General features: G+C 38.2%; 4 protein-coding genes and 1 long non-coding RNA gene across 6 annotated transcripts in view; 2 read left to right on the top strand and 3 right to left on the bottom strand.

Moving 5' to 3' along the window:
- Positions 1-7447: 7447 nt before the first annotated feature.
- LOC122083657 lies at positions 7448-8679 on the bottom strand. The gene is made up of 2 exons (XR_006141695.1): positions 8541-8679; positions 7448-8455 (listed from the first exon to the last, which is right to left on the bottom strand). It is a non-coding gene; the product is annotated as an uncharacterized LOC122083657 (long non-coding RNA).
- Positions 7574-13767, top strand: LOC122083656 (putative UPF0481 protein At3g02645). 2 transcript variants are annotated; one of them, XM_042651525.1, is made up of 2 exons: positions 7574-8482; positions 13212-13767. In XM_042651525.1, the coding sequence occupies exons 1-2, from the start codon at positions 7574-7576 to the stop codon at positions 13392-13394; spliced, it is 1092 nt and encodes a 363-aa protein (XP_042507459.1). In that variant the 3' UTR covers positions 13395-13767. The 2 variants fall into 2 exon arrangements, 1 of the variants encoding a protein (XP_042507459.1); XR_006141694.1 differs by lacking the exon at positions 7574-8482 and adding an exon at positions 11326-11709.
- Positions 13768-14508: 741 nt separating this feature from the next.
- Positions 14509-16512, bottom strand: LOC122084149 (protein FAR1-RELATED SEQUENCE 5-like). Its single transcript, XM_042652229.1, has 4 exons — positions 15932-16512; positions 15385-15793; positions 15001-15211; positions 14509-14840 (listed from the first exon to the last, which is right to left on the bottom strand). Exons 1-4 carry the CDS (start codon positions 16510-16512, stop codon positions 14509-14511), a joined length of 1533 nt encoding a protein of 510 aa, XP_042508163.1.
- Positions 16513-20457: 3945 nt separating this feature from the next.
- LOC122083312 (putative UPF0481 protein At3g02645) lies at positions 20458-22757 on the top strand. Its single transcript, XM_042651069.1, has one exon. The coding sequence runs from the start codon at positions 21005-21007 to the stop codon at positions 22652-22654; it is 1650 nt and encodes a 549-aa protein (XP_042507003.1). The 5' UTR covers positions 20458-21004; the 3' UTR covers positions 22655-22757.
- A 3147-nt stretch (positions 22758-25904) lies between these two features.
- The window catches only part of LOC122084148 (putative UPF0481 protein At3g02645), a 3213-nt gene continuing 3015 nt past the window's right edge, over positions 25905-26102 (bottom strand). Inside the window, exon 3 of the mRNA XM_042652228.1 lies at positions 25905-25913. Within this exon, the coding sequence (XP_042508162.1) occupies positions 25905-25913 (9 nt within the window). The remainder of the gene's footprint in view (positions 25914-26102) is intronic.

The raw sequence follows: 26102 nt of genomic DNA, 5'->3' as shown, positions 1-26102 counted from the left end.
ATTTCATCAATTTAGTACATCCATCGATTCAAATCGACAAAATATCAATATCCATTGAGATCGATATTAGATTCGATTCCCAAGATTTAAATCTCTGAATCTAATTGTGGAATAGATTGGGAACCATTGAACTACCAAGAAGTCAACTTTCATGAGCCATCTAAATGATTTTTTTTTTTGGAAAAGAAATGATATGGTTTGGGGAGGGGGGCCTCGGCAAAATAGTTAGATTGCTTTATTGCAATCTGTTGGTCACAAGTTCAAATAAAAAAACAACTTCTGACAATAAATGGAACATGATTGGAGTTTGGTTCTTTTCACAAGACTTATTAAATCCAAGGGTATGATCTAAAATTTAAGTCTTTTTTCCTTAATAAATTCTCTTAGGCTCCGTTTGGTTGTAATGGGAATTTAAAGGAAAAGGAAGTGGAATTTTCATACTTTAAAAGGAAATGTTTATAATCATTACCCCATATGATTGTATATACTACTTAATTTTTTTTAACCATATTTAGTAATGATATATTTTACATGTAATTTTTATTTTACATATCATAACAAAGGGTTTCGAATGCAAAGTAAAGTGAAATCTTATAATCAAATATGTAATGATTTGAAGTTAATGTTAAAGTCACATGGGTAATGATTATATATATTTCATTTTTAAGTATGAAAATTTCACTTCCCTTCCTTTTAATTCCCCTTACAACCAAACATAGCCTTAATTAGCCCATTTAGGAAATAATGGGTTAATGGACCATGTGCCTCTGTTGATCTGTGGGCTTAATATCATGTCGGCCCGGAAAGGTAAAGGCAAGCAATAGATTTCCCATTTTTTGTTTCGATTGAAACCTAATGCTCCTTTTGGTTGCAATAGAAATTTAAAGGGAAGGGAATTAAATTGTTAAAAAGAAATGTTTATAATCATTAGCCTATATGATTTTGTATATACTATTTAGTTTTTATAACTTAGTAATGATATATTTTACATTTAATATTTATTTTACATATTATAGCAAAGGGTTGTGGATGCAAAGTAAAGCGAAATTTTATAACCAAATATGGAATGATTTGAAGTTAATGTTAAAGTCACATGGGTAATGATTACATATATTTCTTTTTTTAAGTATGAAAATTTCACTTTCCTTCCCTTAAATTTGCTGCCATACCCAATCCAAGAAAAATAGAATTAGATCTGAGCAGCCTATGTTGTAGGCTCAACGAACCGTTGCCATTATATTAATCTAAATTTTCATATTTTTCATAAAAAAAATGTATTAGTTTTCTTTGACTGAGGAGTCATGATTCTTGTCTCCTTATCATGATTGGATATATGTCATTAAGAGAATTATTAGAGCCGGGGATTAGGTGATAGCTCAATGGCAGTCAGGTAGACAACTGGGTCAAGCTTAAATCTAGGGAAGAGTTCGATCCCCCCTACCCCCATTCTTCTTGAAATAGTAGTAGCAGTGTAGTAATAAATAGGGCCTGGGCTTGGCCCGATCCTGACTTAGGACTTGAAAAATTCAACTTTGACCTACCCTCAAACCAGGTTGGATTGACCCGATTGGCCTTAACCCTGGAGAAGATGAAAGGAGATGTAAGGGATGAGCCAGGCAAGAAAGAAGAAGAAAAAAAAAAAGAAAAAAAAAAGCAAAACAAAACAAAAGACATGCTGGATTGTGCAGGGGCAAGCTCAAAATATGATCTGTATTGGCCCTAACCCGCACTCAGAGCTAGGTATCTTAACCCAGGTCCTGTTCCGACTCACATGGCGTGCCAAGACGGGCTCGGGCCAAATGACACCCCTAGTACTAATAACTGTTGCCTAGTGGGCCCGATATTGCTTTAATTAATGGACTCTCCACACCAAAATATGTCATTATGTTGATTTGTGTAGTTAGGAAAGTATTATAGACATGTGATTTCGATGACCACTTTAATGATTTTTCCTTCCTATCAAAGTCAAAAATGGAATACAATAATGAGTAAATATAGCACGTGTTTGGCTCCTTTAGCTCTTGTTTTGAATTTAGATTTTGACATATGTTTTTTGTATAAGAAAATTTACATTTTTTGGGGCTCTTTTGAAAGAAGAGAAGAATATAAGATCAATAGAAAGGGAATAATTTGATATTACCCCCATGTTTTTATGAAAAAAATCCTTTGCCGCGGGTGCGGTGGAGTTGCAAGGATCCAATGGTCGGCGTGGCATCAGGGTGTGTGCCGATGTCATCTCGACAGTCCGATGCTCGCCGCATGGCCACACTCGCTGCAGAGGATCATTGCCCAGGTTTTTAGGGATGAGTATTAATTGTATCGAATCGATATCAATCGATAAGGATTTGTGTTGATCTCACGCGTATCTTTTTTTTTTTTTTTTGATGAAATGAAAAAGAAACTACTAACATGAAAATGTTAAATACATCCGTCCCAATCATCTATGCACAACCTTTCCTTCCTAGACGTCGAATGGTAAGCCCATCTTTCTAGCAAAAGAACCACCTCTTGAGATGGTTTAAAACAGAAGTTTAAGTGCTGCCAATGTTTATATATAGCCAAAAAAATAGGAGCCACACTTAATGGCCAAAAAGTGGAGGAAATATCAAAAGTTAGTTTTGTTAAAAAAAGAATTGTTATTCCAGACTTGCTTCACTTCCCATTTCCTCTCTGAAGCCTCCTTGAGTCCCAATAGTGCCGCTTTCGCCCATCCCTCAAAAGTGTATCTTGTCATTATGTAGCCAGTCATTAGTAAATTGCATCTTTCATGGGAAATAAAGCAAACAGCCCATCCAGTCATGGTTTTTTCGCTTTTAATAGCACAGATCATGATTGGTTGGTTGAGAAGAGAGAATTTAATAATTTGGTTGTTGGAGGAAGAAGAGATGTGCACCTCATCATAGAGATTTGGTGGGTTACATTGAGTAACCCACCACAAAACATGGTTCATAATTTGTTGGGGATTGAGTTTGATTTTCTGAAATAGAATCTTATTTCTATAGTACCATATAAAGGAGGAAAATATAATGAAAGTAGTGAAGAATCGGTTCAGGTCATCCCTTGACCGATGTAAGGTCTTAAAAAAGTACATTATTAAAGCTTGAAAAGAACATGCAGAAAGGTTAGAGGTATGTAATCCCAGAGGGCTTGCAGACTAGATGTGTTTTGTGATCTCGCAAGATAGGAGAAGATGCCAAGTCGTTTCAGGGTGGTTCCCGCATAACGCATAGGAGTTGTCCATTGAAATCTATTTCCCAATCACATCCCTGGTCAGAAGTCCATCATGCATTAACCTTCAAAAGAAAAACTTAAATTTGGAATGGATATGGAGTTTCCATAAGAATCGCCACCAGTGTGAGCTTGGTGAAGAGCAAGTACACCTGTTTGATATTTCAGTTAGATTAGTCAGATTAGTAGGTGTAGAAATTAAAAAAATCACCGCTACCTTGGTAGTGAGAATTCCAGTTTTAGATAAATGGCACCTCCAGCGGTCTGGGTGTGAAGGAATAGATATATTCAAAATTGAAGAAGTGATCGACAAAGGAATCACTGAATTTAAGAGAGGAATATTCCATTGTCGATCACGCAAAAAATCTGATACCTTTGTTTCCGAAGCGGTGACCTGGGGGTTGGTAATGGGTGCCAATGGTTTCATGAGAGATGGGATCCATGGGTCCCACCAAAAGTCAGTCTGATTGCCATTACCTATTTCCTTTAAGACCATTTAGAGAGGGTGGGAATAATATGCGCGATACTATTTCAAGGTGGTGAAAACCCCTCATTTTACAAGGGGATGGATGAAAGATGGATAGTTTTGGGAAGTACTTTGCTTTGAGTACTTTGGCCCAAAGCGATTGAGGTTCTATTAAGAGTCTCCATCCTAGCTTTAGGAGAAGGGCTCGATTATGAGTATCAATTTTTCGAATACCCAAGATACCCATGGCCTTTGGGGTGCAGATTTTATGCCAACCAATCAGATGCGTTTTATTTTTTGAAGAAGAATCACCATTCCAGAATCATAAATTAATGAAGTCAAGTTTATTAGTGATACAATTGGGAAAAAGAACGAAGACATTAAGTAAGAGGGAAGGATGCCATAACTGACTGTAGAAGAGCTGTCCTTCCTACAAAAGACAAAGAATTAGCTTTCCAAGTATTTAATCTGGCATGAATCCTATCAACGGTGGCTTTGAAATTCTAGCTTCTAGCTCTGGGGTGATACAAATTGGTACCCAAATAAATAGTCGATGGGTCCATAGATTTTATACCAATATTATTATTGATTCTAGCTCTGTCCGTGGGTGGCACGTTGGAGCTAAAGGCACAACAGCTTTTGTCCAGATTTATGGTTAGTCCAGATAAGTTTGAAAAAATCCCCAGTATACCTTTAATGTTTGTTACATCAGCCACCGTTGCTCTACAAAAAATAAAGGTATCATCAGCAAAGAGCAGCTGGGAGATTTCTGGCGCCCTCTTTGCCACCTTAATGCATTTGAAAAAATTCAAAAGGTGATAAGAGTGGAGGAGGCGGAAGAGGCCTTCCATGACAATGATGAAGAGGAAGGGGCTAAGCGAACAACCTTGGGTGAAGACCTCTCGAAAGTTTAAAAAAATTGAAAGCACTCCCATATAACTTAATAGAAAAAGAGGAAGAACCATTAATGTAACTTATTAAGTCACCCCATCTATTACCGAAGCCGAGAGAGTCAATGATGCTTCTCAAAAAACCCCATTCAAGCTTGTCGTATGCCTTAGCTATGTCAAGTTTGATTGCAATCCAACCCTGTTTGCCCTTTGTGGATTTAAGGTACTGAAAAATTTCTTGAGCCAGGATAATATTATCCGAAATCTGGCGACTAGGAACAAATGTAGATTGATTGGGTGAGATGATTCTAGTGAGAAACGGCTTCAGTCTGCAAAGCTAATAATTTGGAAATAAACTTGTAAGTCTCGTGTATTGATATGTATCAATTGTATAGACTAAAAAGCCAAATAAGTAAGTGCTAAGAAGAAACCATGAACATGTTTTGGGGGTTATCAATACAAAAACCTTTGAAGCATTGCATCTTTTCCCGAACATTGAAGGAGATGGGCTCATAAATTTGATTTGATGGTTTTAGATCGAGTCCATTTTTTTGTTCCATTCAAATATAATAGACAATAACGTCGAAAGCAATCTTGCCAATCGAATCAATAATGAACTTCCCTTTTGACTTCCTTCTTATCCACTCCCATCTAAAATCTTAATTCTTCGATTGCTAAACCACCACTTATGTAGAATGCCTCTCCAGATTCTCATTGAAAAGGGATATTGGATGAGTAAATCTTGAATGTCCTCCATTTCATTCTAGAAAAGTGGCAAGAATCCGGAGATGACACTAGTCTCATTTGAAAGAAAACCTAAGTTGGGAGGGACCGCATCATTGTGTGGATCACTGCTCTCCACACAATGAAGCTATGTTGAGAAATGTGGTTCTTGAACTAGACCACCTCACACTAAGGCACTGTCTTTGGCGAAGGTCTCACGAGATTCCAAGCAGACACAAAGGAGAAGCGTCTTGAAAGAGAAACTTTCCACACCACAAGATCCTTGGAGCCCCTTGGTCTCCTATCAATCCGCTCACAAGATTTCCTGCCCCAAGCATGGTAGGAGGGAATACCCGGCCAAGGCACTAACAGCCCTTAGAGAGGATGGTGCTGAGGCATCTTGGGGAGATGAGACCAACTTGGTCATGATAACCTGTGATACCAATGTAGGTACTTCAGAATCCTACACTGAGGCCAAAAGGCATCTAGGGTATACATGAGACCATCCAGTTAGAGTTCTCCTTGAGGTATCTGAAGTTAATCCAATCAACCCATACTCTTTACTTTTCGAAACCAACTTCCATATGAGTTTTAGCTTCCCTAGAAGATTCATTTATCTACTTCTTCTCAACTCAAGTCCCCCTCTTTATTGGGTAAGAAAATTGATTCCCAACCAAGGATTTAGATCTCGGTATCGGTCTCTGTTGATATCGATCCGATTTGATTAGTCTCGATGGGTATCGATCACTTTTGCCCCTTACTTTTAAGAAAAAGTACATTTGTTTTTTACTGTTTTACCCTTGAATGATACGGATAATCGATCTGAATCGAAGATCAATCTCAATCAATATCGATATGATATGGCCAACAAGGCCGATCCAATACCGATTCGTGAAACCACGTTCCCACCTGATCGTGTGGAGGAATTTGTTATTATTTAAGCCTTTTTCAGAGAAACACGCTCATCAGGCACGCCACTCCATAATGGATTGCTAAACCCTAAACATCCCAACCCACAAATATAGAGAGCTCAGCAAAGTTGATTTGATCAATATCAATCTACCAGCAAAAGAAATGACTATAGCTTTCAATAGTGAGATTTACCACATCACTCTTCAATGATATACATCAATCTTATAGACTCTTCAACCCTAATGGCTTAATTTGTCCTCAATGATACCACAAAAATTCAAAATCGAGTCTAAAGAATCTCCATATACATGAAGTGATGCTGTTTATTTACATGTGTCAAGGTGATGCACGTCTCATTGTTATTTTGTTAATTTTTTATTCATCCCTTTAACACATGTCAAGTAATCAATATGGCGTTACGTTGACAATTTAACGATATGGTGTTATGGGTACGATTTTTTTAAGATGTCAGTACAGATCAATAGCGCTGTAGTACCATATTGTTTAGGGGTGATATTAATTCAATATTGATTTTTACCAATATTTCATTATTATTCATTAGTATTGGATTGGTATTGGCCAAGACCAATAACGAAAGCTATTCTGCACGACCCAAAAAAAAAAAATGTCAAGTTAAATAGTTAAAAATAAGAATGAAAAATAAAATTGATAAATCATGAGAGACGGTGTGGCAAAGAAAGAATGAGGGAGAAAATATGAAGAAAGACGTAGTTGGTCAAAAAATTAGAAGGTATATTAATAAGGAGTGTGGATGAGATTCCATTCTTGTTTGATCTGATTCCAACACATAGAATCCACTACAGGTATTTTCCTGTAGTGTATATTCTATGTGTGGATTAAGATTATACAAACAGGTTCTTGATACGATCGATGCCTAGCCTAAATGATCACTCACCAATAGAGGTTGGTACATTGCGAGGTCACTTTATTCCCTCGACTGTACGAGAAAGCTATGGATTTCACCATTGAGAAGAATGTTCGTACATGCACCAATAACCTAACTGATAAATTTTCACGTGAAAAATGTGGGAGTCTTGGTCACCACCCAAGAGAGGGAGAGATTTTCTTGTGAAACGTTGAAGTTATGGCACAATGCAAAACGTACACTTAATAACACAAGAGAGAGAGAGAGAGAGAGAGAGAGAGAGAGAGAGAGAGAGAGAGAGAGAGAGAGAGAGAGAGAGAGAGAGAGAGAGAGAGAATCTTATGAAAGTGTGAAACGCTAAAGTTATGGCATAGTGAAAAACGCACACTTTATAACAATAATACAACACTGAATTAAACCAAACATAAGAGTGTCCTCTTCCTGAGTCCTCATCTCAGAAAAACAAACATGTATTCTTCCCAGATTGCAACAATGACCTCAAATTCAAATCCCAGTTTTGATCAGCTCCGTTGGGTCATTCAAATCCGTCGAACACTCGACGAAGAGCTCGAAGACGATACCGGGGTACCAGTCTGCATCTTCAATGTCCCCAAAACTCTAGTAGCTAGCAAACCAGATTGCTACCTTCCTCAAGAAGTTGCTATTGGCCCATACCATTACCGTCGGCCAGAGCTCTATGAGATGGAAAGATACAAGGTTGCTGCTGCCAAGAGGACTCAAAAACAACTACAAAACCTCAAATTTGAGAACCTTGTAGATCAATTGATGAAACATGAGCCCAGGATCAGGGCTTGCTTCCATAAGTACCTTGATTTCAATGGTGAAACACTAGCTTGGATGGTTGCAGTGGATGCTTGCTTCTTGCTTGAATTCCTCTATGTTTATGCCATCAAAGAAGACAAAGTCCTCAGACTACCAATCCTCTCTACAATGTCACATTTGGTGGACTATTCTGGAAGGAAATCAGCTCATAATGCTCTCCTTAGAGATATTGTGATGCTTGAGAATCAAATTCCTCTGTTCCTATTGAGGAAGATCTTGGAAGTCCAGTATTCGTCGTTGGATGCAGCCGACGATTTACTGCATTCCATGTTAATGGGTTTATGCAAAGAGATTTCTCCATTGAAGATGATTGAGAGCTTCCCCTGCAGTATCCAAGTTAGTGATTGTGCACACTTGCTAGATTCTCTGTACCAAATTATTGTGCCCACATCAAAACTACAATCAGAAATGACTGAAGCCCCTGAAGATCAAAATGCTCCAGCCAATGAAGACGAAAAATTCGAGGATTCAAGTTATGTGAAGAAGCTATTCAATGAGAGATGGAAGCTGCCATCCAAATTAAAAGAAGGCACGGTAAGTTTCATTAAAAGGACATTACTTTCAAGGCCTGTTAAATTACTGATTAAATTACCTTGGACTATTATCAGTCTTCTCCCCGGGTTTTCGATCTTAACACAACCTGCTCAGTATATTTTCTTCAACGAAGATAAAGAAGATGTCAAACCCGAAAATGGAAATTCGAATTCGATGGATAATAACAAGCCTCCTTTGTTAGAGGAGATCACTATCCCTTCAGTGAGTGAGCTCTATAAATCCGGTATTCGATTTGTAGCCACTAAAGGGGATATAACAACAGTTAGCTTTGATGCAAAAACATTCACACTTCACCTCCCTGGTGTAAGTTTAGATGTTAACACTGAAGTGGTATTAAGAAACTTGGTTGCATATGAAGTGTCAAATGCATCAGGGCCATTGGTTTTTACACGTTACGTCGAATTAATGAATGGGATTATAGATACTGAAGAGGATGTCAAACTGCTTAGAGAGAAAGGGATTGTATTGAACCATTTGAAGAGTGATAAAGAAGTAGCTGACCTGTGGAATGGGATGAGTAAGTCAGTAAGATTAACCAAAGTTCCCTTTTTGGATAAGGTGATTGAAGATGTGAACAAGTACTATAGTGGTAGATGGAAGATTAAGGCTAAGAATTTTTTGAAGAGTTATGTGTTTCTTTCATGGCAATTCTTGACATTCTTAGCAGCTATTCTGTTCTTGTTGTTGATGACTCTGCAAGCATTTTGCTCTGTATATAGTTGTGCCCGTATTTTTCATATCAAGACAATACCTTAATGATTCAGTGGGACCCCAAAAGGGGTAGCTCAGTGAGCTCAAGAGTTAACTCTCCTTGGGGCCTACCAATCCAAAAGAAAAGAAAAAAAAAATAAAAAAGATTCAGTGTGGTGTGGTGTGTTGTGTCTCCTGATCATTTGCTATTATTATTGTTCTTCGTCTGTGATTTGTTCATGTCAATTCCTTACCTTCTATGTGGAGGAGAATAAAAAGAAGAGGAAAAAATAGTGGGTTTTTAATGTTCTTTCCTTATTTCATTTGTGAATGAGATGAGAATATAATGATGAGACTGGTTCCTATGTTAGTGGCCTGTTGTGATAAGACATGCAAACACCAAGAAATACGAATAAAGAAAGACAATAGATCCGTACGACACAGAGATTTAACGAGGTTCACACACCAAGGTGGTGTGCTACGTCCTCGGGCGAAGAAGAAGATGATTCACTATGCAGAAGAGAGATTACACCCTAATAGCGGCGAGGAAGAACTCGCCCTGAAACCCTAGCTTCGTGAAAACCCTAGAATACAATGACTCTCAACAAGCAACAGTACATTATATATATACTCCAAATAGCGGTTCGACCCATCGGGTCGTGGTCGATCCGGTCGAACCATACCACGGGGGCTACGCCCCCGCACCCCCATACAAGATCAGTGATAGGCTCCGGACTTGGGCCTATCGGCCCAAGCCCTCTGCTTCCATCACAAATCTCAGAAAATTTTCCATTTGGGTCGCCACCAAAATATGTCGGATCGGGTCAATCTTCAAAACGGGTCAAGAATTCGAGACAAACTTAACACTTAATTATCAAGGGAAGGAAATTTACAGGATTACTCACTTTTGAGTTTCCCTTCACAGAATTGCCCACCAGTGTATGTTTCACTTAACAAAATGGAAGAAGTTTACCTAGACCACGCGGTGAGGTTCACCCTCGAGTCCAAGGATCCTGTGCTCCCCTCCTCATCTCTCCCCCTCCATAGGGTTTTGATCGCCCGCAGAGAATCACGACCCTAACAAAATTATACAACATTGAGTTTAGGTTCATAAATCTACACAGTAAAGTGTTTCCCCCTCCTTTTCCTGTATTGTTCGACATTTTGACCCTTGACCCTTGACCCTTGACCCTTGACCCTTGCCCCAGCCCCAGCCCCAGCCCCAGCCCCAGCCTTCCCGACTCTCCCTTCCCTGCAACCCCACCCGCCCTAGCACATTCACATCCTCCCCTGTCCTCGCAACCATCCCCTCTGTCCCACCCCCTCCTTTCCCTGCAATCCTTCCACTGTGACAACAATGTCAACAGAAATTTCCCCATAAGGAGAGCTTATTCCTACACCCAACTTGCAGAAACTCTTAGATCAGACCCATAATCCACCTTTTCTTAGTTGGCCTCCACTGAAGAACTGCAAAGCATCGGATCTAGAATTGGTGGAAATCAGTTGTCCTCTCATCCTAATTTTTCAGAGTTGCAACAAGAAATTGCATTTAATAACAGAAACAGGGGAAGGCGTCCGTCTCGAGAACCCCGAGAAGGGGAAGGATGAGACGATTACTGCTTCTTCAATAAAGCCAGAATTAAGAACCCTATAAGTGGAGCTTCAAGCAACCAAAAGAAAAACTTCAATGCAAAAACCCTTTTAAATGAGGAGTTGCAAGCGGTAAAACAAAGCAGAAGATTTAACCATCTCCATCAGATCATTCACATTCTAAAATTTAGAAGGAAAACGGATAAAAATAAAGAAATCTAAATCAAACCAACCAAACGGATAACTCATAAATGGTTAGAGATGAAAATTATCTAACCTTGGATGGCTTCATGTTCATACTTGACTGCACATTCTTAAAACAAACACTCTTGCAGAATTTTTCAAGAAAAAAATGAAATCAACGGGAAGGTTTCAGGGAGAGGGAGAGAGAGAGAGAGAGAGAGAGCGTACATTTTTAATATGGAAACAGGGGAAGAAAGTAAGATCTCTGAAAATGGAAGAGTTTCAAAAGATACCTCACGAAAATCCAGTAGGGGAGAGTAAATTGATTGCTGGATCTGTGCGGCAGATCTGGGTGATGCGTCTGATGGTTGAGTTGCAGAAGCTGCAGGGCGGGCTTGCGCCGAACCATCGGGCGGGATTGGGATCCGGCTCGTCTCCAACGACTGACGCTCCAACAAGCGTCCAACGACGTCGCGGATGGTCGATGCGTGGAGACGAGCGATCCAACGGCTGGGGCTCATGAATGACCTCGACGACTCTGGAGACGGTGGTTTTTGAAATTGACTTGTCTCCCTCTCTCTCTTCACACCACAGTACTGCCCCTCTCTCAACTACTCTGTACTCAGGTGGTTAACGGAGGAGAAGCAGTCCAAGCCGGAGTTTCAGCCGTCGTTCAGCGAGGAGAAGCAGTCCAAGCCGTCGTTTAGCCCTCTTAACCTGAAAACCCTACCGTCGTTCAGCGAGTAAGTTCATTTTTTTTTTAAAATTTTTGGCACATATTAAATCATTGATAGACCAGGTTCAACGTTTGATTTAAGCTGTGCATCTCCTCTTGCATTTCAGTTTGAAACGTTTGCGGGGGATTAAATCATTGATTTTTTTGCGTATATTCAATGTTTGATTTAAGCTGTGATTTGGTCTTCGATTTCATTTTCTCCCCATGTTTTACTTCACCGATCTGAAGCATTTTTAAAGCCCTAACTAACGTGTGCAGATCTCGTGTGCAGGGATTGAAATCAAACATTGAGACTCTGTCTCTTTCTCTCTATGTTCGGCTGAGAATGGCTAGACCCCAATAGGTTGCTTCTCATTGCTTCTTGCCCAGAATAATTACTCTGTTTTTGAGTTCAATTCTATAGAAACTGATGTGCCCTCTTCTTCTTCTTCTTCCTTCCCCTTCTAAAATCGGCATCCTATACTGAAGGATTCCATTGTCATGACATTTGGGGTGTCAGATCATCTTAATTTTGCTACCTGAAAACACATCAATCTCATCTCTTATAATCCACTCTGTTGCACCATTATGTTTGCTCCTGTCCAAAGCTGCATCACATTTTATGACTGCAATCTTGGAATGAGGCTGAAGCCTTTTGTGTATGCCTTTTGTGTATGGGTATTCATAACCTGACCTGTTCCCATAGTTGTCAAGTTATCTAACATTTGGGGTGTCAGATCATCTTAATTTTGCTACCTGAAAACTCATCAATCTCATCTCTTATAATCCACTCTATTACACCATTATGTTTGCTCCTGTCCAAAGCTGCATCACATTTTATGACTGCAATCTTGCAATGAGGCTGAAGCCTTTTGTGTGTGGGTATTCATAACCTGACCTGTTCCCATAGTTGTCAAGTTATCTGCAAAACTTCAAACTGGAAGCATTTATAGTAACCTCACTAAAATGATTAGAATTCCTAGCATTCCAAATATTATAGGAAAATGGTTTCAGCAATAGATATCCTTCATGAAGGGTATAAACACCTCCACTGTTGAATTCCCTTCAATGCATTTTGTTCTCAAGCCTAAGATTGATCCCTACACATGAAATGCAACAGAACATTCGAAGAAAGTATGTAATGCAAATTCCATTCCATTAACACAGTAGGCAAAACAATGGCATGATCAAGATGTTCTTCATTTACAAATCTCATTGGCACCAAACTGCACTAGCAGAAGCAAAGAATAACATGCCAAACTGAATGCAATTCCTGATTGATGAACTTTCAATCAGGAACTGGGAAAGTAATACTAGTTGTTAGTATTTGTAATGTCTTGATAGAATAAATAGTTGGTATAGTATGATTTGAAAGGGTTGAAACAGAATGATGTTGAACCATCAAACATGAATGTTTTGATATGAGATGCTATCTTCAATATCTTCTTGCCTCTTTTGTTTATCTTTGACAACTACTTTTGCATTCAAAAGGTGTATAGCTGATTAACGTCTATATTTTTATTTGTGCAGATCAAATGTCTTTCTCAAGCGTTAGTTGTAGTAATCCTGATGTACTTAAGTACAGATGCATCAGGTGTCGATGTAATCGGAAAGCTGCGATTAGGATCTCAGAGACTATGGAGAATCCAAATAGACTCTTTTACGGGTGCCCAAAGTTTACATGTAACTACTTCGCTTGGTGTGATCCTATAAATGCACCAACAACGGAGTCTCCGCGTAAAGAAGTCCCAATAAACAATCTCGCACATGACTTTCGAGAAATGCAAGAAGAGGTGCGGAGGTTGCGAGAGGAGGTGCGGAGGTTGCAAGAGGAGGTGTGGGTGTTACGAGAGGAGGTGCGACTGTCGCGAGAGGAGATGCCAGGGTTGCAAGAGGAGATGCACAGTGAAAAATTTAGAATTGATGAAGTGGAAAAATTTGTTGGATCGGTGAATGTTGTAGCCAACTTTGTATTTGTTTTTTCAGTCGGTGTATTTGTAGCAATTGTGATTGGTAGAAGAATGTGATGATGTTTTGTAATTGAAGGAGATGTTAGTAATGAAATGGTGTTCTCTTTTTGGTGTTTCATTTTGGATTCTTTCTTTATTTGATGAGTTATTTTTATTAAATGAATTACTAGTAATGAAAGGCGATGCAAGCAAGGTTTCAAATAAAATTGACACTAATGATATGCTCAACAATAGATATTGAGTCTTGGTGGATTCGAACCGCCATCCCATAGTGTAACTCATGTGCTCTTCCAATTGAGCTAAAGACTCACCTGAGGGCATAAACCATGTTAGTTTCAAAATTTAATAAAAAATTCAGCAGTGTGACATATAATGGACATATAAAAAAATAAAATCAATTTCAAACACACATTAGAATTCCATAAATGCAACCAAGGCATATGTTCCCTTAAGTCAGAAATAAAACTTAACAAACAAGATTGATCATACACTATTTGAATGGGGGAAAGATGTTGCTATTTATTGAAGCTTGGGATGATATTCCTTGCAAGTCATAAGAACCCTATGACAAGGCAACCACATTGTCTAATACATCAATAATGAATAAATAACATTATTGTAATGGAAAATATATCGATACATTTGAAACATACTAGCAATGTAGTACTAAAACTTTGATTGTCATTCATTTGGTCAGGTTCAAAAGGTGAACGAGCTTGTTGCATTTCAAAAGGTGGAATCAAATGGTGTATTTCAAAAGGTGTACAAGCTTGTTGCATTTCCTGTGAAAAATCATCCGTCATTCCCTTAATATTTTTTTTTTCTTTCCTTGATTTTCCACCCAACTCTTCTTGTGTCTACCACCTTCTTTTGGACCATTTTTTTTTCTTGAGAGTTAATCCATTGTTGACAACAGTATCTTTAACTAAAACTCTTTCATCATCCTGCCCATCAAAGCTAATATTTAAACTTTTCAGATGTTTACAGATCTTATCAGCAACATTGTCCACATAAGCATAACCCTCAGATGAATTTGATGCTATTGCTGCAATCCTAACTAGTTTAGGACAAATATGCATATACCTTTGTGAACAATCCAAGTGGACATCATCCACAACAACTTTTCCTTCAATATCATGTACAACTATATTTCTTGTTGTTCGTGTCCATCTCCTCAATATATATGCATCTGAAATATATTTAAAATCATTGATATCTAGAACTTTAAAAACATGCCGACAAAGAATGCCAAATGTCTCAAATTTTTTACAACTACAATGAATCATATACTCATTTAGGTTGCACGACACTGTACATTCATCTTAATGTTGAGACTACATATTCATAACAGGTGGCATTCTGAATAATTTTCTTGATGTAGCATGCTGGAATCCATTCATACTCTTTCTGAAGTTTTTCAAATATTTTAGGAGTATAAACTCTTGCTCTTTGATTCATAACAGGTGACTTTATGAATAAATTTCTTGGAAGCTTATTTCTTGCATCAAACTCTACCTTCAACTCGTTAGCACGCTTGTCAGCCACAACCCTTTCGAAATGCTTGAAAAATTGTACAAGGTCAAGAGTTGAACTTAAGTATCTTTCATGTCACCATTTATACTTTCACTTAGTTGTGTACTCCACATTCCTATAGTCAATGTTTCCTTCATATAACACTTGGCCCATTTATATTTAAGACAATAAATACGGTCTAACCATGAATTTTCTTTGACCTGATGATCACTCCTTAGTTTATACCATGCAATTTCAAATTGTGATTCATCATCATAATGAAAAATACACTTCTTCAAGTCTACTAAAAATTTTGAGTCATCTTCATCATGTAGCCCATAATTCTTTATGCCATTTTGCATTAGACGCCATATACACAAGATGTGCCATGTGTTAGGTAACACCTCAGTCAAAGCCTTCCCCATTGCAGCATCTTGATCTGTGAAAATAGTGATTGGCTTATTTTGTCCATGAGCTTCTAGAAAAACCTCAAACAACAATTTGAACGAATCAGCCGCCTCATCATACAAAAGTGCAGCCCCAAATATGACGATTCCCCTATGATGATTGAATCTAGCAAATATCTCAAAAGGTCTAGACTCTTTGTTTGTAGAAAATGTTGTATCAAACCTAACAACATCACCAAATTGTGCATAATCAATTCTCATTTTTGGATCGGCCCAAAATATGGTAGTTATCTACTCATCATTATCCAATTGCAATGAATACGTAAATGATGGAATTATCCTAACTTGATTTTTAAAATACAATAGCAAACTCTTGGCTTCACCATAATGAAGGTCTCGTTGACGCTTAGTTCGAAGATAATTCTTTTGATCTTCCTTCAGGTGCCCAATACTCTGTCTGCCACCTACATGCCTACTCATGTACTCAAACATGTCCTTAGGTCTAATACCAGAGTCATCTGCCAGATCAATTTCAAACGCATGAAATTTAGAAACACTCCTTTGTGACTTCATCATATGACTAGTAGATGGCAAGTGAACTTCATGATTGTGTTCTTCAACAAATTCAATGCAATTGTACATCCCATCAATATTCAATTTTATTCTCATCTGTGCAAGACAATCAGTTCTTGTCTCCGCTCGAGGCGTGACAATATTATCATCTCTTTTGTCTAGTTTCCTTTTTGCTTGTTTGTTACATACAAATACCCTTGATGTAATGGTCTTGTTATCTTTGATACTCTTTTGTACCCAATCTCTTCTGACACTAAACCCCTTCGTTCTTCCATATCCATTGTAGAAATCATATGTCTCTTGCTCAGAATTAAACACCATACCAACGTGAGGCTTAATCTCCCAATGTGCAGTCATTGGATCTTCCATATTTTTTTGCCTAAATATGAAACAAAATCTAGTTTCATACTTTCATTATTTGCCCGCATGTGTAACTATTAAATGGAAAAGCTTTGGCAAGGGAAGCCACATCAATCAAACAAACAATTGCAAGAAGCTAGTAAAAATAGTCATAGTTCAAAACAAAGACATAAACCAAACTGTTTCATAGTGCATCCTTGTAGACTTCCGTATTTAAAGTGAAAAAAAAAAAAAAAAAAAAAAAAAAAAAAAAAAAATACAACTGAATCCATCAAGAATGTCTCAATCTTCTCCCAAAATCCTTATGTACACAATTGATAAACATACATTCCACCTAAAGGGACCTTAACTATAATGCTACCAGTAAACATGTGCTACAGCTTAATAGATAAACATACATTCCTGTTCCTACTTATTAAAGAATGAATGCACATTAAGGAGCTTAGTAGATAGACCAGTTTACTATTCAACCCAAAAAATTCACAAACCCAAAAACAGAGCAATTATTCTGGGCAAGAGGCAATGAGAAGCAGCCTATTGGGGTCTAGCCATTCTCAGTCGAACATAGAGAGAGAGAGAGAGAGAGAGAGAGAGAGAGAGAGAGAGAGAGAGAGAGAGAGTCTCAATGTTTGATTTCAATCCCCCGCACATGTTAGTTAGGGCTTTAAAAATGCTTCAGATCGGTGAAGTAAAACATGAGGAGAAAATGAAATCGAAGACCAACTCACAGCTTAAATCAAACATTGAATATGCGCAAAAAAATCAGTGATTTAATCCCCTGCAAACGTTTCAAATTGAAATGCAAAAGGAGATGCATAGCTTAAATCAAACATTGAACATGGTCTATCAATGATTTAATATGCCAAAAAAAAAAAAAAAAAAAAAAACTTGCTGAACGACGGTAGGGTTTTCTGCTTAAGCCTTGAACGACTGCTGAATGTCGCCTTGGACTGCTTCTCCTCGCTGAAGAGAAAGACGAGTCGATTTCAAAAACCACCGTCTCCAGAGTCGTCGAGGTCTCCAGAGCCGTTGGATCGGTCGTCTCCTCGCTGAACGATGGCTGAAACTCCAGCTTGGACTGCTTCTCCTCCGTTAACCACCTGAGTACAGAGTAGTTGAGAGGGGGGGGGGCGGTACTGTGGTGTGAAGAGAGAAAGAGGGAGACGAGTCGATTTCAAAAACCACCGCGTCAGTCGTCGAGGTCGCTCAGCAGCCGGAGCCGTTGGGTCGCTCGTCTCCATGCATCGACCATCCGCAATGTCGTTGGATGCTCGTTGGAGCGTCAATCGTTGGAGATGAGCCGGATCCTACTTGCATGGGATGGGTAGGAGAGGACCGTGATTGGAGGGCTCTGGCTCCTCTCCAATGACTGTATCCTCTAATCAACCTACAATGATTCATTCAAGGGTTGAGAGGGCTTGGTCATGTATCCCAACACCTGCCAACACCTAGGGATACGTGTTCAGGTGTTGGTAAATCCACAACGACAGCTTAAAATCATTAATTAATTAATTAATTTTTTATTATAATTGATTATTTATTCAAATTGAATAATTATTTTCCAAACAATTTGAATTTGGATCCTAATACCCTCTAACTCGATACGAAGACAAATCAAATTCGGATTTTCAACTATCATTTTACATCCGTAGTTTTGATAGATACCCAAAGGAGTAGGTCAGTTGACAAGGACTTAGCCATTGCAGATCATTCTGATGCCCATACATCACGTGCATTAGGTAACGCGTAAAAAATTGTAAACTACTTAACAATATATCACAATAGGTATAAACATCAACCATAATAACTAACAATTAAATATATGGCATGATCGTGGGACAAAGGAACTTTTTTTCGCTAAAAAGTCATGTATATTAAATGGAAAAAAGAAGAAAAAAGAAATATAGTACATCAGATGAGGGAGGGAGAAATACCCAACACTCACACTAAGAAGAGAGGGAGAAGCAGAAATTCCACCAATGTTTGATCTGCAACTTGATCCAATTTGAAGTAGCTCTTGTTGAACATAGCCTCGCATGACACACGTCGTTCCTCTGTCAGTTTTCGACTCAAAATGCATTACAAAAACTCTACCAAGTTACATCTCATGTATATATTTTAATCACATCATATGAACTTTAAAATTTTTAATAAATTACTATTCATGAGAAAACCAACCCTCTATATAAGGTTTCCCAAGGGGGTTGCATTTATTAAATGGGGCATATGAAGGGGGGGGGGGAAGATAATAACATAAATAAAACCATGCATCACATTTAATCACATATAGTCTCATGACAAAACATGCCACAACACAACTATCATATAACAACAATATAACAAAATACTAATCCAAAATTAATTTTTGGCTGGCCGAAAATCTAAAACCAGAACTACAACAATTTTTGGACAAGTGTTTTCTAACCATGAGAGGCCTTTGGGTCCACACACAAGGGTGAACACCCTTAGACAGAGACACAGTGGTCATTGCACGCCCCTTGTTTGTGATACAAGGTCTCCGACGGAAAGTAAATCCTACAAAAAAGATTGCGAACACTCAACCAAGGAGGTGAAGTTAAATGCTAGTTTACTGCACGTCTGGTAGTTGTCTTGCTCTTGTCATTGACTACTCTCAAAGGCTTTTTGATAAATCTACAGTTTCCTCTTCGTCAACTGATGCTACTAAATTTTACTAGGTAAGAATGGGGTTGGTAGTTGAACTATCATCAATCTCATGATCTGCATACTCTGTTTTATTAATTTTGATGTTGTGTTATTTAGGGAATTGCCTTGACTTAGCTAGTTTAATTTGTGATGCATATTGACTTTGGCTTCCTTTTTTTTCCCCCTTCTTCTAAAGGATCAAAAAATATATCCCAGATGGATGAAAGAATAAAGAAGAGCTAGAAATCCGTCACTTTCGACATTGCCATCAGCACGAAGAACCCCAACACATTTAAAAAGAAGACAAAAAATTATATAGAAAAACAGAAAGGAGGTCTCCCTATAATGTCATTTTGGATCTCAACCTCAATTGCTAAAGGGAAGGACAACACCTATGAGGAGACCCTCAAACTTTGAAGCTTCCTTGGCCAAAATCAGCAGACCCTCAAACTTTGAAGCTTCCTTCGCCAAAATCAGCAACGGGATTAACTTCTCGAACATAATGTGTAATCATTAAATGTCAACTTCTTGGTACTTTATTCGTTTAAACATTCATTTATGGCATCTAATAAGTCAAGCTACTTGCAAGTTGAAATATTCTACATATATTTTTTTTTTTGGGTAAAAAATTGAAATATTCTACATAGAGAAGCCAAAGTTTCAAGGTATTTGAGTTTCATTTCTTACCTACCACACCATTTTTTTTTTAATTTTTTTTAATTTTTAACATTTAGAACCTAGAGGTTTCAAGGTATTGAACATGTAAGCTGTCTTCATCATTAAAGACAAAAAGAAAAAAAAATAATAAAATAGAGAACGTGTTTGGACTGGTAATAAATTAGGATCAATTCATATCAGCAATAGTAATTTTTTTCCCTCTTATGAAGGAAAAATATATTCAAACGAGCAGATAAATTCTTTCTCACAAAATATAAGAGAAAGAAAAAGGAAAAAAAAAAAAATCACTGGAGAAATTCCAAAACTAAACCATGGGCATGCAGTAGTTTAGAGGTCCCAATGTTATCCCGGCTGGCCCATAATTCAAATTGGGTTGGACCAATTAACCCTGGCCATGAAAAATTGGCTGGGGGCATAGTTTTAAAAATTGTATTGGACCGGATTGATATCGATCAAGACTAGTCCTTAATCCATGACCAATTCAATACTGATCAAGTGACAAGATATAAAGGTAAAATGGTTGAAAAATCAACTTAAAAAAAAAAAATGAAAGTGAAGCCGTCTGATCGCAGCCGATATTGATATGATCCATAGTATTAGTTGAGATCGATCTCAAGTTTTAAAAACTTGCTTGGGGTCAATCTGGTTTGGCTCAAATTAAACCATCCCCATGCCCCTATTAAAGAGAAATAAAAAATAAAATAAAAAGTCCCAAGCTTGTAGGATGATACAGCCAAACCTAGACCTCTAAAGGCCAGAAGTTTGGCATGTTTGGTCTGGTCTTGGCACCAGGTGCCGCAAGTGGGTGCATGTGACAATTACCAAACCATTAGAAGATAAAATTTTCTTGGGTTTGAAATAAAGAGACATTCTTGTGAAACATGGAATTTTTTTTTCTCCTTCACCACGTGGGAATATAAGCTTAATCACATCGTCGTGGGATCCACAAACCCGATAAGATTTTAGTATATACTTCAAAGTACTCTCCCACACGCATCTGAAACCCCTTGCGTGGTCAGTGGTTGAAGGAAAATATGATTTTTTTGAGAGTGACCAGTGCAAATTATACAATACATACAAACCTTATTTATATGTCCATAATATCTTGATATTGTTACAGGACTTTCATTTAGCTTTAATCCATTGTAAGAAAACAAACATGAACTCTTCACAGCAGGCTGCTACCATGACTTCAAATTGGAAGAATAATGGCGGTGACGAGCACCGTTGGGTCATTCGAATCCGTAGAATCTTCGAGGAAGAGCTTGAAGATGATGAGGTTGAGTTCCCAGTATGTATCTTCAATGTCCCTAAAACTCTATTATCTGTCAAGCCAGATTGCTTCATTCCTCACCAAATTGCAATAGGCCCATACCATCACTGGAGGGAGGAGCTCTATGAGATGGAAAGCCACAAGGTTGCTGCAGCAAGAAGAGCCCAAAGACAATTCCAGAGCCTAAAATTCGAAAACCTCGTCGAAGAAATGAAGAAACTCATGCCAAAGATCAGGGGTTGCTACAATAAGTACCTTGATTTAAGTGGTGAAACACTAGCATGGATGTTAGCTGTGGATGCATGCTTCTTGCTTGAATTCCTCCAAATTTATGCCATCAAAGAAGGCAAAGTCCAAACAGAAGTTCATGCAGGCAAGAAATTTACTAATTATGTTATGCTTAGAGATATAGTGATGCTTGAAAACCAAATCCCACTGTTCCTATTGAGAAAGGTCTTAGAACTCCAGCATTCCTCCCTGGAAGCAGCAGATGAAACACTCAATGCCTCTTTAATTGGTTTATGCAAAGAGGTATCTCCATTCAAGATGATGAATCTCTCAAGCATCCAATCCACAGAGCATTCACACTTGCTAGATATTTTGTACCACATGATTGTGCCCAAATCTGAAGAACAACCCGATTTCGCCATTGAAGTCTGTGATGGACTAGCTGTTCTTACCGTCGACGACATTGTAGATGAGATCAAAGGCTCAAATCAAGTAAAGAAGATCGCGAATTTGATCTGGAAACCACTATCCAAATTAACAGAAGGCACTGTAAGTACTGTTAAAAGAGTACTAATTTCCACACCTGCTAATTTCTTTTCTAAATTACCTGGGTTTTCCATCCTAAAGCAGCCTTTAGAATTATTGTTTACCAAAACTAAAGCTGAAATCATATCTGAGTATGAGGGTTCAAGTTCAACCAACAACATCCACAAGCCTCCTTTGATAGAGGAAATCACGATCCCTTCAGTGACTGAACTCTACAATTCCGGTGTCCAATTTGCAACCATAAAAGGGGGTATCACATCCATTAGCTTCGACACGAAATCATTCACACTTTACCTCCCTACTGTTACTATAGATGTTAACAGTGAAGTGATATTAAGAAACTTGGTTGCATATGAAGCATCAAATGTATCAGGACCATTAAATTTTACGCGATACACAGAATTGATGAATGGTATTATAGACACCAAGGAGGATGTGAAACTGCTTAGGGAGAAAGGGATTATTCTGAACCATCTGAAGAGTGATGAAGAAGTTGCTAACCTTTGGAATGCAATGACTAGATCAGTGAGATTAACAAAAGTTCCCTTCTTGGACAAGGTAATTGAAGATGTGAACAAATATTATATAGGTACATGGAAGGTCAAGATAGCAAACCACTTGAAAAGGTATGTGTTTGATTCATGGCAGATCCTGACACTCTTAGCAACTATTCTTCTGTTGTTGATGACAACTCTTCAAGCATTTTGCTCAGTCTATAGCTGTGGCCGCGTTCTACATATTGACTCAACTATCAATCACTGATTCATAGTGCTGTGCCTGCAGCAAATATGATAATTTTTTTTTTTATTCTTGTTCTTAATTTATCAATGTTTGTTCATCTCAGTTCATTAAATTCTATTTGAAAGATTCGGAACAAAAATTTTTATGCTTTTGCATGATTTCTCTCAGAAAAAAGTTGGCAAATCAAAATCTAATGTAGGACAGGTTTAAGTCTGTCCAAAATTTTGGCGTCTTAAAGTCTCTTTTGTTGTAACTTGGAAACAACTTCTTCTGCGAAGTAGGGGGTAAGGCTGCATACATTTGCCCCTCTCAAACCCTGCTGTAGCGGGAGCCTCGTGCACTGGATTTCTCTTTCTAGGGCTGAAAGTTTGGCCTTGACAACCCGAACCCGCCCTAGGCCTGAACAGGGCTTGGGCCAAGTTTTTTTACCCTGAGGGCGGGTTAGGGTTGAAAACCACCAACCCTGAGTCATGGTTGGGTTGGGTTAGGGTTGAGGCCTCATCCCGGCCCAACCCGACCCAACCCAACCCGAAATTTAACCTTGTATTTTCATAATAGAAATTAGGACTCCAATCAGTATTTCATTTTTCTATAATTTTTTAATATATTAGATGTGAATGGCAAAAACATGTCAATCAAGGTTAATCCAACTATGGTAGAAGCCAAGGTCAACCCAACCCAATTCAGCTTGACCCAACCGAGCCTTGATAGGGTCAATTAGGGCCAGGTTGGGTTGGTATGAACCCAGCAGAGTTGGGCCTAAACATGAACCCGGTTGGATTGGGTTAGGGTTGAATTTTGAAGACCTAGGGTTAGGTTAGGGTTTTAAGAAACCTAGCCCAACCGGACCCTGTTTCACCCTTGGCTCTTACTATGATTTAATGTCATCATATATTATGATCCAACTTCAGTATTATGTCCAAATTAGGATTCAAATTTTCTCATGGAAAGTCTCCTCAATAATTACAAAAATACTAACACATTGCAACTCTCTCTCTCTCTCATGGAAACCAAATTGCTACCGAAGAACTTGGAAAAGAAAAGAATGGGATGAGCTCTTCAAGGCTCAAGGGAGAATCACTTCTAGACTTCAAAACCCACAATGATGTCGTGTTTAATTGAAATATTCCCAATTGGCAGCTTTTTATTTATTTATTTATTTATTTATTTATTTATTTTTTAAAGGTAATATCAATTTATTCTAAGAAAAGAAAGTAAATACAACAAAATATGGCAGCCTAAGAAGCTAGTACTCATGAATAGGAACAATGAAAACCCAAAAGGCCGCAAACACAAGAAATAGGCTAAGGGGATATCGGCATCAGGCTAATCCCCAATAAAGGAAAACACAAACTTCTTGAAGCAAATACACTGATACTATGACAAAATCACCTCACCACCCAAAACGGATGGACCACACCATTTATCAATAAGAAATAAATTCTTAGGAGAGGAATGACAGCTCCGCGATGGTCTTCCACATATATATAAATATCAGAAATGATGGATGGCATAGTCCTAGTCTTTTTTCAGAAGACAAGATTTCCTCTTTTTCCATATGTGAATTATAGTATTACTGCTACCAAAAAAAAAATAATGAGGAGGAATAATAGTAGTACAAAATGCTAACTTGGCGATGCACCCTATTGTATCTCCATCAATACTCTTCCCAAACCACTGAGCTTCTATTATGTGTGTCTATAATTCTTGACCCATTTTAAAGATTATCCGGCTTGATCTAAAAATTTTGGTGGCGACCCGAATGAACTTTTTTTTTTAAGATTTGTGATGGTAGTGGAGAACTTGTTTGCCCCTATGGTACAGTTCAACCCAATGGATCAACCCGACTTGTAGGAGTACTTTTATGTTTTATTATCTTATAATGCAAGTTAGAAAGACAACTTTTGAGTGTTCTTGAGAGATCTCTACTATATCTGTTCTTCCAACTTACTGAATCATCTTCAACTTCGTCTAGGGATGTAGTACATCACATTGGTGTGTGAATCACATTAAATCTCTGTGTTATCTTTGCTTTAATATGTTCATTTTGTGTTTCTTGGTTTTTGTTCTAACAACTTCCAATGATGATGCAACTTCCAAGTCTTCTAAAGGGAGAACAAAGCCGCATTATGTGCCCCCAAATTTGTTTCATAAATGAGTATTCAAAGAACAAGTGGTTTCTATTCACAAACCCCATCCAATAAAAGCTACAAATAGGTAGATTCAAAATATTTCTCTTCCTAGGCTGATCTACACGGATTGGGCCCCTCTCCTGAGTGGTGATCGGCTTGGTCTTGCCCATAGCTGCCTAGGTGCTGAATGCATGTTTAAGCGGTGATCCAACGGCTCTTGGCATGGTGCTTTTGTTTTGATCAGTAAAAGCACAACAGTTGGATCACCGCTTGAACACATGTTGATCGCCCAAATAACTATGGATTGACCTAGGCTAGCACCGTTCAGGAGAGTAACCGATTCCAATAGCACCTCCAAGTCATCATTGAATCTCTAGGAATACAGATGTTGAACGACACAGTAGATGCCCAGGAGATTGTATCTCTTTATCACTCTTCAAACGGTTCATAACAATCTGTTTCCCTCTAAGCAGTTAGAGAGAGAGTCTAATCAACCTAGAACTTGAATTTAATTTCTTTTTAAAAATTGTAGCTCCAAAAAAACAAACGACTCCATTATTGATGGTGAAGAACAAGGTTTGAATCCCCCCTCATGTGTGTGTGTCAAAATGGGGTGCATGCCCTTTTATCATCCACAATTATACGATAGAAACAATTTGAACTTTAACATTATATAGGCCACTTTATGGGCCCAAACAAGCACCTCATGAATGGTTTGCTCTCTCTGTATGTATATTCTTGTTTTTGTGGATGATATGCTTGTTACAAACAACATGTGCCATGTCTGAAATCTCATCACACAATTAGGGGTTGGATTCTCTCTTAAAGATTTGGGCTTTCCTAATTTCTTTCTAAGCATTAAGGTTGTACCCCACAAGGATAGCACTATATTCTCTTAGCGACGAGACATGTTTTGTACTCTGATGCTACCAAGTATTGCGCATGCAGTAGTTGGACCCCTACGATATATAACTCTGGCCAAACCAGGCGTTGCCTTTACTATCAATTATGTTTGTCAATTCATGCACTCTCCTTTTGAGGGCCACTGAGCTCTTGTTTTTTTATATTACGCTATTTTAAGCACTTGAGGAATTATGGCCTTCTCATTGAGCATTCTACCTTACTCACAGTACAGGCATTCATAGACGCTGATTGGGCAAGATGTACATATGAAAAAGGTGAACATCAATTTTCACTTTGTTCGTTAAAAGGTGGCTCATCACGAGTTGATAGTAAATTTTATCTCCACCAATGATTAGATTGAAAATATATAAAGCGATTGTCAATAACAAGATTTCAGTTTCTATGTGAGAAGTTAAAGGTCCATCCAAGTGGAC

Source organism: Macadamia integrifolia, chromosome 7, assembly GCF_013358625.1.
Source record: "Macadamia integrifolia cultivar HAES 741 chromosome 7, SCU_Mint_v3, whole genome shotgun sequence".
In the NCBI taxonomy this organism is placed as follows: domain Eukaryota; kingdom Viridiplantae; phylum Streptophyta; class Magnoliopsida; order Proteales; family Proteaceae; genus Macadamia; species Macadamia integrifolia.
This window is presented reverse-complemented; position numbering and strand designations above follow the sequence as displayed.